Source organism: Arvicanthis niloticus, chromosome 2 (genome assembly GCF_011762505.2).
Source record: "Arvicanthis niloticus isolate mArvNil1 chromosome 2, mArvNil1.pat.X, whole genome shotgun sequence".
Lineage (NCBI taxonomy): Eukaryota > Metazoa > Chordata > Mammalia > Rodentia > Muridae > Arvicanthis > Arvicanthis niloticus.
The window spans coordinates 98924112-98936158 of NC_047659.1; the positions used below are offsets into that span (position 1 = coordinate 98924112).

Consider the following 12047-nt stretch of genomic DNA (forward strand, 5'->3'; position numbering starts at 1 on the left):
AGTTGGAGGCCAGCCTGGTCTACAGAGTGAGTTCCAGGACAGCCAGGGCTATACAGAGAAACTCTGTCTTGAAGAAAAGAAAAGAAAAAAAAAAAAAAAGATTAAGGGCTAGGGAGACAGTTCAATGTGCAAAATGCCTGCTAGGTAAGCATGAAGGACCTGTGTTCATCTCCCCAACACCCATGTAAAAGCTAGGTGAGTCTGTGTGAATCTTTAATGCCAGCAATGGGGGAATGGAGACAGGCAGATGCCAGGGGCTCACTGGCCAGCCAGCCTAGCTAAAATGGTGGACCCCTCATTCAATGAGGAACCTGCCATAGAAAAAAAAAGTGGAGAGAGAAATTGACTTCTGGCCTCCACACTCATATACATGAGAGAGTGTAGCACACACACACACACACACACACACACACACACCACTGAACTATATCAAATGTATTATAACAGTATACAATTGGAAGCAACCTAAATATCCTACTTAGTGGAAATGTTTAATTAGTTATGATTTGTCCAAGCAATATTATACAGACATTAAGCAGATAAGTAGATTTCTATGTCCCAATGAAAATCCAAGTTTCACTTAGAATACTGTTGTGAATGACAACATCTATCACATGCATACAATCCATGTACAAGTATTTCAGAAATGCAGGGCCTGGAGAACAGTCTTGTAATCAAGGTCCTCAGGAGGTTGAGCCTAGACAATTGTAGGTCTGAGGCCAGCCTGAGAAACTTAGTAAGACTTTTTTTTTTAAAGAAAGTAAAAGGAAATATTATATATTGGGTTTAGAACTGCAGAGATGGCTCATTGGGTAAAGTTTTTGTCATATAAACTTGAGGACCTGATATCTGATCCCTAAGCTCATGAAAAAAAGTAAAGCTGCACACACACACACACACACACACACACACACACACACGAGAGAGAGAGAGAGAGAGAGAGAGAGAGAGAGAGAGAGATCATGTATGCTATTGTGAAATAATGAAGGAAATGTTTTAAAATTAATAGCTGAAAAAAGATGAATTCGCCTGTTGGGTTCGTGCTCTGATAAGCATTTGTTAGTGTGTGACTGTCAGCAGGGCAGCCTGAGCTTAGGCAACATGGTTCATGGTTCAGCTGGGTTTGCTTGTGCTCACTCTTGCTACAAGGGCTTGGTCAGTGGCAGGTTGGGCCAAGTTACATCACTCATACAACTAGTGCTGGCTTTGCACTGTTGGCTAAACCTCTTTTGTGGGTGATCCACAGATATTTTTGAGCATATCTTCAACCGTATTCAGTGTGTTGAAACAAAATTATAATTTTAAAGTTATGGGGAGTGGATATTGATAGATTGCTTTGAGTATTTTAATAGTATTCCTCGAAGGCTTAACCTATGGTACTGTATTCTGCCTCTTGACTAGCTGTGACTGGACACCACCAATACACTGGCTTAGTGGGTGCTGGGCAATGTTCAGGACTAGGAGTCTGCAGTTCACATTTCCCTTTGAGGCATCAGAGCACTGCTGTATCCCAAGCTGGAGGGGAAAGGCTGGGTCTGGGACTAGCAGGATTCTGAGCCCATTGGGAGAGTGGAGAGTACTGGAGGGGCAGGAGAAGAGAGAAGGCCTTCCTTGGAGGTCTCACTGTTGTGGCTCTTTTAGGAGAAGTCCTTCCTGTGGCAATCTCTAATGAAGCAGCTGTATGAGATGATCTTAACTTGTTCATATTTCTTTATTGGAAGTGGATGTGAATGCTTATGCTTTATTGGGGTAAACCAGGGATTATATAATTTGGAGGGTAGGAGAATACCCAAGAAGAGAGGGTCACTGGCTGAAGGCTAAGGCTATTGAGATGCCTCATTAGCATGAAGAGGCATTCCAGGTGCTGTGGTATGTGACTGCTCATGGTCACCTTAGTTGAGTGTCATGATCACACGCTCCAGAGCAGGAACAGAGGCAGGGAGGAAGCAGCTCCACTCCTGCCATCTCAGATCTCTGAGATTCTTGGGGTTTGAGCATGGTCCACCTCTGCAGTTCTTACGCACAGCTTGGGAAAGGCAGAAAGGGAAAAGAGATGTCTGGGCCATGGAAGCAAGCTGGCTTCATGTGGTGCATGTACCGAGATGGTTGGTCTCAAGGCTGACATGAGAGGCTGACAGAAGCCAGGAGAGAAAGAAGTTCTTCAGAATTGGGATTCAGCCATGGGGAGGGATCAAAGTGGCCTGGTAAATGCCACATATCTACCACAGACATGGAGGCCCGCAGAAGGATGGGGTCTTAGATTTCTTCCTATGGAGTTTGTTAATGGTCCTCAAACCACTGGCTGTGGCATTTGAGGACACTGGCAGGTCCTGCACTTGTGAGATCTGGTTAATGCATGATTAACTCTGTGCAGGTTGTGGCCCGGGAACTGCTGGCCCAGTACAGCAAGCAGCATAAGAAAAACCCGCTCTTGGGTATGATCCAGAACTGGATGGCAACTGCTGGGGACAAGCTGAGAACCAGGTACATACCGCCCAAGACATCATCCTCCCTCCTTAAGGGGTCTACTCCTGTTTCTAGAGCCTTGACACAGGTCAACTTATGCTTGTTTGACAAATTTAATATCTATGTGTACAAAAGCAGTAGGGACTGTAAAATTAGTACTGTGTGCCTGCCATCCAACTTAAGACCTAAAATATGGGGAGGGGCTTCCAACTTGAAGCAACATGTACATTCTCCAATGCCACACACATCCACAGACTGAGCTCACCATCTCAGATGCAACTGAAGCCCACCCCACTCGGTAACCTGACCCATGCTGAACTCACAGTGCTCTCTGGTGTTAGACAGAAAATTGAAGGATATTGATCTCAATCCTTTAAATGGATTTCATGGCTTATTGTTGACTTGTGATCTGTTGTTTGAAAATCACTCCCCTAGGGTTTGTTACATAGGTGTGGAATTGCTCTTTTATGGAGCATGCCAATGTTTAACTTCAGGAGATGGCTCCAAAAAGTTCCCATGCTACAATTGCTACCAGCAGCATGCAGAGTTCAGCTTCTTTGGACCACATTGTCACCTACAATGTTCACACTTGAAACCATGCAGTCAAGTTTAAAAATTCATTCTCAAAACCAAAACAAAACAACCCTTCCCACCCACCCACCCAAAAACCCAAAAACACCTCATCATGTTTTAAGCAAATTGTGATTTTATATCAGGCTCACAAATAACTCTAGCTCAGGAGAGTCTGACACCCTCTATGGCCTCCTTGGGCCCTGCACTTACACGCACATACCCATCCCCCCCCCACACATATACACATAACTAAAAATAAGAATAAATCTATAAACAATATTGATAATAAGAGAGTGTGCTGAAGGCCACTAAACTCAATGTGTAAAGTAGTAAACACAGCAAATGTTTAGAGAGCAAGTTATTTTCTCACCTCCAGTACACACACACACACACACACACACACATATAGCATGAGCACATACACACACATGTAGATATACAAACATGCACACATACACACACAAGCATTCACACATGTGCTTGCACACAGAGACTCACACACATGCACACATCTGTGCAACACAGACATGCATGCACAGACACACAAAAACACACTAATAAGTATAGAAAAATTTAAGAAAAAATGATTTTTCTGAAAGACACAATTTCCTAAAAATTTCAATTTATCATTTTAGTGCACATTTGTTATTGCTACATTATAAATTTTACCAAATGACTTTCTTCTTTATTCTTTTAATTTGATATGCCTTTGTAAAATTTCTTACATTTATTTTGTGTGTGTGTGTGTGTGTGTGCGCGCGCGCGCACACACGTACCACAGCACATGTGTAGAGGTCAGTGGAAAGCTTGCAGGAGTTGATTCTTGACTTCTGTCCTATGAGTTTTGGGGCTAGAACCTGGATCATCAGTTTTTACCCATTGAACCATCTAGAATGTTGTTCTTATTTTTATACTTCTCTGCTTCAGACTTACATCATAGTTTTATGGTTTAATTGTTCGGGGAGAACTTTTTTATTTGGTGGAAGAAGTCAATAAGTGATTTGAAAATGATCTGAGCTTGGGAGAATATTTAAAACTTTGATTTAACCCAATGGCTTTAGGACTGTTAAAGCTCTTTCTTCATGGGTCACTTCTGGTAAGTTTCACCTTCAGCTACATCCCCTTTGTCCCTCTGTGCTGGTCTCTTGTGGCATCCCTTTGCTTTAATGCTGTGGCTCAGTCTCCCCAGAGCTTCAACTGGTCTAGTGTTTTTCAGACAGCCACTGTTCCCCCTGTTGTTCCTCAAATGTGCCTTGCTGAGGTGGTTAATTTTCTTTGTCAACTATACACAATATAGAATCGCCTCAGAAGGAATCTCAACTATGACTAATTCAGATTAGGTACACCTGTGGCCATGCCTGTGAGAGATTGTCTTATATGGGTTGACTCAAGTGGAAAGATTCACCCCAAATGTGGGCAGTGCCATTTCATGATCTGGGCCCAGGACTGAATGAACGGTGAGTAGGCCTCAGGTGACTCACTGTTAGCTGTACTTGTCATGTGACTAGCTGCCTGACACTAATTCCTGGTGCCTTGACTTTCCAGAAGTGATGGACTATAACCTGGGGTTGTAAACTGGCTAAACCTTTCTCCCTTAAGTTGCTTTTGTCCAGGTGGTTTATGACAGCAACAGGAAATGAAATCAACACACCTCTTTTCTGTTTTATTGTCTTGTTTTATGCCCATAAATGTTTTATTTTTTTAAATTCTATTTTGGGAGAGCTCATAGTATTTTTAAAATAATCACTTTTAGTTAGAAACTGATTGTTGCTCTCTATAACCTAAATATGTTGAATTAATTTTTAAAAAGCTATTAGAAAATACAACCTTATAGTCTTGACCAAAATCATGGAGGAGAAGATTGGAGAAGTGGCTCTGAGTTGAGAGTACTTGTTTCTCTTGCAGAGGACCTGGATTCAATTCCCAGCACCCATGTGGGTGTTACCCACCTGTAACTTTCCTTCTTTCTTTCTTTCTTTCTTTCTTTCTTTCTTTCTTTCTTTCTTATATAAAATAATATAATTTATTATTTATTATTTATTTGTTTGTTATTAAATACAGTGTCTTTTTATAGCCACTGAGGGTACCAGTAACACACATGGTGCACACACATACATATAGGCAAAACATCATACATAGAAAATAAATAAATCTAAAACCACACAGAATATACGATAAATTATGTATTACACTTCTCATAGCCATTGGGATAAAGGAAAATGCACAGATCCACAGCCTCTTCTCATCCTTGCTCCGTAACTTCCTGTTTATTCAAACAGTGCTTTATTTTAGAGCCTGAGCTGCTTTCTTGAAGTCTCTCTTACTTTTCATGTCTCACTTTGTCCTCTTGCACTCTAGTAAACCAGAGAGGACTCTCTTTTAGTGCTGGAACACCCCGCTGGGGATTTGAGAGAGCCCCCCAGCTGACTGGTTTGACTGTTTTTCTCACAAAGAGCTGAGAGGAGAGAGCAGTCCCCAGCAGTTTCTGTTTCATCCTCTCAGGAACCTTGTTCACAGCCTGCTGCAAATCATTAGCTCTTTGTTTCCTTTCCAGAGAGCAGAGCTAGATGTGTCACTGGAACACAGCAAGCTCTCAACATATGCAAATTGATATCCCCCTGCAATGTTTCCAGGATAGATTTGAGATGTGCCCAGGCAGTATTCCAATTGTAAATATTTGAAAAGCTCTAGCCCACTTTTTTTTTTTTTTTTTTTTTTTTTTTAAATCTCAGTTATTCACCTCTGTGGTAGTTTGAATGAGAATAGCCTCAATAGGCTTATGTGTGTGAATGCTTGGTGCACAGTTAGTGGAACTGTTTGGGAAGGATTAGGAGGTGTGGCTTTGTTGGAGGAAGTGTCACTGGGGGGTGGGCTTTGGGGTTTCAAAAGCCCATGCCATTCTTAATTAGCTTTCTCTGCCTGGTAGTTGTGTCTCAAGATGTAGGCTTTTAGCTACTGCTCCAGCACCATGCCTGCCTGCCTCCTGCCATGTTCCCCACCATGATGGTCCTGGGATTCTAAACCCCTGAAACTGTAAACCCCAAATAAACTCTCTCTCCCATAAGTTGTCTTGGTCATGGTGTCTCTTCACATCATGCAGTAGAAAAGAAACTGAAACAAACTCTAGAGCAGTTCATCTCTTTCACACAGCTGGTGCTTAGTCACTTAAATCCCATACTTTGTTTTTTTCTGTAAAGGAGAGATATTGCCACCAATACATTTCCTGTACTCCCTATGTGCCAGACACAGCTCTGCACATCAGTATGATGACACAGCAGTAGCTGGACTTTGTTCCCATGGACCCCTATTCTATTTGAATAGGATGAATCAAGCCTTAATGACAATGTCCAAGGGAAGTACCCAGGAGTATGTATGGGAGAACACACAGAAAGAAGGGCTGAGAACTCTCCAGTTCTCTGAAGTTTAACTAAGCAGAAAAGCACTATGTCACCCAAGGCTATTGTTCATTTGGAATGTAGAGGAGCCAGGCCTGGGTCAGAAAGGCTTCATGAGACTGGGCTGGGAGGTACAACTGAGGGTTGGGGGTAGGACAGACTCAAGGAAGGAGGAGGGTCTGAGCAGAGATTGTACCTGGACTGTCCCAGGAAGCTCAGCCTCTCACCATCCTGTGGGTGAGCCTGCCAATGTTACCCTCATGCTTACATTAGTCTAAAGGCTCCACAGTGTCATGTAGATACTGGGGAGAGAAGATTCTGCCTCACAGTGTGTTATTATCCATATCGAACTGTGAAAATGTTCAGATATGTAACCAAATGTAAAGGAGTCTAAAAGTGAACACCTTCCATGGAAAATCTACCATGAATATACTACTTACTTACTGTTCACACTAAAAATCTCTATCACATGAACAGTCATGTGTCACTTGACAACAGGGATGAATTCTGAGAAGTGAGTCCCCAGGCTGCTTTGTAGTAGGAACATCACGGAGTATATGTCACAAAACTGCTTGGTATAGATCAGTGTTCAGCTTGGACTCTTGGTGAAATCACAGGACATGGTACCTCCATGGGCTTATGTGCCCATCGCTGTTGAAACATGGCACATTGTTTAACAGTAAAAATTTTTAACAATTATTTATGATATTCTAAAATAATAATAAATTGTAGCCTTGTAAATGCAAAAGGTGTAATGTAGTTGTTTATTATCATTATATAGCATTAAATTTTATACCTATTTGCTTATGCTGTACTTTTATATGACCTGGCAGGCAACACAGTAAATCTGTTCACAGCAGCATCTACACAAACACACAAGTCCTGTGATGTGTTGTGAGCTTCTTTCTTTCTTTCTTTCTTTCTTTCTTTCTTTCTTTCTTTCTTCTTTCTTTATTTCTTTATTTCTTTATTTCCTTCTTTCTTTCTCTTTGATAGTGTTTCTCTTCATAGCCCTGGTTGTTCTGAAACCTGCTCTGCAGGCCAAACTAACCTCAAACTGAGAGATCTGCCCTCCTCTGCCTCCCAAGTGCTGGGATTAAAGTTGTGTACCATCACACCCCGCTCTTGTGTAGTGGGATCTGATAATGACCATGGTGCCAATAACAGTAAGTTTTCAGCTCCATTGTGAGCGTATGGGATTGTTATACAGTGCGGGCATCATTAACCGGAATCTACTGATGATGCCACCTTAGCATCAGCTCATCTCCTTCTTGTGCGTCTTACACTGCAGATATTAGCACACTCTGAAATAGTATTGTTCACTCAAGTTCAACCTGTGGGGACAATTCCTTTTCCTCTTATGTAGAATTTTCTTATGATACCCTGCACAGAACTTAAATGTACACTTGTTGAGCTTTGGCAAATGCATACATGCTATTCTGATATTTTTCCACCAAAGCCTAGAGTTTCCCATTCTAGGGTTTCATGTAAATGGAACATACTGTCTATATTCTTTTGTAGCTGCCTCAATAATTCAATATAGTGCTTTTTGAGATTTATTCATAGTGTCATATGTATTACTTTCCCCCCTTTTTATTACTGAGTGGTATTTTATGGATATTCTGTGATTTGTTCTCCATTCTCTTATAACGGATAGACACCTGGGATGTTTCTAGTTTTTCTCTCTGATGAGTAGGGCAGCTATGAATAGTCTTAATATAAGCTTTTTTTTTTTTTTTTTATGAACGCTGCTCTTGATTTCTCTTAGGTATATAGGAGACATGGAATTGCTAGTCATAACGTATGTGCTTGTTTTATGAGAGACTGTGGGAGTGTCGGAGCCGGTTTGACCATTTGACACTTTCCTGAGTCGATATGAGCATTCTGGCTTTTCTGCCATGTCCTTAGCAACATTTGACACAGTATATTTAATTTCAAACATACTGCTGGGTGTAGCATGCCATTTCACCCCGGTTTTTATTTGCGTTTCTCTGATGACTGGTGAGCTACATTTGCCTTTAATCAAGTCTTCCTTCTTTAGTCATTGCGGCTTCCTTGTAAAACAGGCAATTATTCGAGGTTCCTTCTGGCAGTGGTCCAAGTTTCAAGGCTTTCTACTTGCGGATGACTTCCTTGCACTCACAAGGAACTCTGATGTGTGGGTGAGGTCCCGCACACACAGTGCACAGCCTAACGGGAATATACACTGAGCTATGGTAAACATCCCAAGATAGAACGGCAGTTTCCAACACAAACATTCACAGCTCCAGGTTTCATAGACGAGCCACTGGATGACTAAGTCATGTAAAAAAATAAACCATGCAAGTTCTTTATCCCTTTTATGGACTAGACTGAGTCAGGAACTCAGCTTTCTGAAGCTAGGTTCAGAATGAGCACTGATATACCTGATTGAGATTTCCCAGGAATTGGTGTGTAAGCTCCCCCGACCCCACCCCACCCTTCTGTCTCTGAGGAAGGCAACTGCTCATTGAGCACTTTGCCCTTGGCTCATGAGAACTGTGCTCTTCTGCTTAGGATGAGCAGCAGCCTCCTGGGGTTTTGAGGATTAACCAGTGGGACTCTGAGTTATCTGAGTCTCACAAACCTTTACTTTCCCGAATGTAGGGAAAACCTTTTTATAAATGAACTTCCTAAGGACTGGTTAGTTTTTAGTCAACTTGACATAACCTAGGGTCATCTGGGAAGAGTGAACCTCAAACTGAGAAAAAGCCTCCATCAGATTGGCCTGTGGGTGATTTTCTTGATTGATTGGTGTGGGGGGAGTCCCATCCCACTGGGGGGTGGTGCTACCTCTAGGCATGTGGTCTTAGGTTATATGAAAAGGCAGGCTGAGAAAATTGTGAAGAATAAGTCAGTCAGCAATGTTTTTCCGTGGCCTCTGCTTCAGTTCCTGCCTCTAGGTTTCTACCTTGAGTTCCTGCCCTGCCTTTCCTCAATGGTGGATTATAACCAGGAAATATACATTAAATAAATCCTTTCCTTCCCAAGTTGTTTTGGTCAGTGTTTATCACACCAACAGAGAAGCAAACTAATAAAACACACCTTCTAAAACATTACATTTAATTATTCACGTGTGTGTGTTTGTGTGTGTGTGTGTGTGTGTGTGTGTGTGTGTGTGTGTGTGTGACAGAATGTGTGTGGAGGTCAGAGAACACTTACAGGTGTCCACACTTTGCACCATGAGGATCCTAGGAATTGAACTCAGGCCACTGTCTCACTAGTACTCCTATGTCTTGTGATCTAGGTTACTGGGAGATTTATGGGGAAGAAACACAAAATCAGCACCAAGTTAGACTTGTGTGAGAAAAAACCTAGGGTGGGAGCCATTTGGCTACTGGCGTTTATGTCTGTTGACATCCCGCGCTTCAGTTTCCCCCTTTGCCAAATGGGAAAGGTATCAGTGACTGCCTCCTGAGGAAAAGCATAGTCTGTTTTCCCTGTGCTTACCTACAGCCCTCTGGGCACTTTCCTCTCCAGCATCTGAATCCCCCAGAATAAAATCCACCAAGGCTTGACATCCAGTAGGTGACTGCATCTTTCTGAGCTTCAGTTTCCTAAACAGTATATTAATTATGATGGTATCTGCATGTTAGATAATAACTCAATATAGGTAATTCTCAGTAACTCAATACTAGATAAAAATAACTCAAAAATCTTGAATGTTGTTATAAGTTTCACCTGATGGAAATGATATAACTGTTGATAAAGAAAAACTACATACTTTTCTCTTCTCTCTCTGTACAATTGCCCCTTCTTTTTTTCTCTCCTTCTTGTACCCCTTCCCCATGGTGAGTTCCCTGGCTTTGGTCCTTGGGGCCACTGAACTTGTCCACCTGAGAACAGCTTCCCAATAAACCTGCCTTTAGTATAATATTAAAAAAAAAAAAAAAAAAAAAAAAAAACTACATAGAAAATATTGACTCTTAAGATGCCATAGTCAGTAGAAAGGGCAGGGAGCCATATTCCTTCTATAACACAAGGGCAAATATGTAGCATAAACCAGAGACAAGCACTCACTAAGAAGTACAGAGAAGGAGCACGTGTAGTGCCAATGAAAGCTGGGATGGGTGCATGTCCATGATGCTCTCCTATGGGAAGAAAGTGATTTGGGATTTTAAAAATACATATTCTGTTATAATAATAATTATTACTATCATCATCATCACCATCATTGTTACCGTATGTGTGTGTGTGTGTGTGTGTGTGTGTGTGTGTGTGTGTGTACACATGTGCCATGTTGCCTGTGTGGAGGTTTGAGAATGATTTCTGGGAGTTGGTTTTCTTCCACTACAGCATGGAAGGATTTGTGTCAAGTGCTTTTCCTCATCTCAGACAGAGACATCTGTCTGGCTCTTTTATTTTTAAAAAAATAGTTTTAAATTGTATGTATATGCTGTGTGTCTCTGTGTATGTGAGTGCAAGTATCTACAGAGGCCAGAGGCATTGGCTCATTTGAAGCTAGAGTTACAGGCAGTTGTTAGCTACCTGATGTGAGTGCTAGGAACTGAACTCACATGCTCTAGAAGAGTAGTGTGAGCTGTTAACCACTGCTGACTGTATCTCCAGCTCTCACCAGCCATTGACCAGGCTGGCTTGGAATTCACAAAGATCTGTCTACTTCTACCTCTGATTAAAGGCATGTGCCACCCACCCCACACCTCCAACCCAGTTGTGTGTGTGTGTGTGTGTGTGTGTGTTCTAAGACAAACTAACAAAAATGGTCACTGTGTTTTTTCCCTCCAGTTTCCCGGTGTTTAACAATGACATGGTAGGACATCTTGCCTTTCTGCTGAAAGCAGTGAATTTTCGAGAAAGGGTTCTTCAGCGGAGTTTGGTGTCCAGAATTTACCATAAGGTAATGATGCTGTTATTTTTTCCCCTTTTGATGAATGTGTAAGGCATAGCTGAAAGGTGCTAAATTTAATAGGGGATGAATCTGCTCAATCAGAAGCTTGGGGAAGTACTGGGGGTCTACAGGCTGTCTTACAGGGCAACCTTGCCTGCTCCAGAAGCATGGTGTTACTGTTTGACCCTTTGTGTGCTGTTCTAGAATCCTGTCTGGAAGTGTCATTTGGCTCCACGGTAGTTGCAGAATGTGATGATTTTCATTGGGAATTAAAAAAAAAAAAATTGTCCTCTGGAGAAAATTTGTACATTGAACATATGTAAAGTTAGCATTGTACTAGTCTGAGGTGTATTGCATTGTTTTTATTAAGAAAACCATGAATTTCTGTGAGAACACATAATACAGGAAGATGTGTTTGTGTGTGTGTGTGGGGGGGGGCTCGGTTCCTAAGGTGCTTTCTGTGCAAGCATGAGGACCTAAGTCACCCCACACAGAGAGAAGGAGGGGAGGGAGAGCAGTGAGTGTGGTGGCACTGCCTGCAATCTCAGTACTAAAGAGGTGGCGACAACGGTCTCCTGGGGTTTGCTAGCCAACCTGTATAGCCAGTCAGTGAGCTCCATGTTTAGTGAGAGACCATGTCTCAAAACAAGAGAATGGGAATGAGAAGGGATGCAGAAAAACACCAGATGATCTCTGGTCTCCACACGCATGTGTATACACATGCACGGGCAGCCACTCACCTACAC

At 42.0% G+C, this 12047-nt stretch overlaps 1 protein-coding gene across 3 annotated transcripts in view; it reads left to right on the plus strand.

Moving 5' to 3' along the window:
- Acoxl (acyl-CoA oxidase like) overlaps window positions 1-12047 on the plus strand; it is a 281145-nt gene that overhangs the window by 189976 nt on the left and 79122 nt on the right. For all 3 annotated transcript variants that reach the window (XM_076929722.1, XM_076929723.1, XM_034495836.2), the window contains 2 exons: window positions 2375-2484; window positions 11199-11310. In XM_076929722.1, the coding sequence (XP_076785837.1) occupies window positions 2375-2484; window positions 11199-11310 (222 nt within the window). The remainder of the gene's footprint in view (window positions 1-2374; window positions 2485-11198; window positions 11311-12047) is intronic.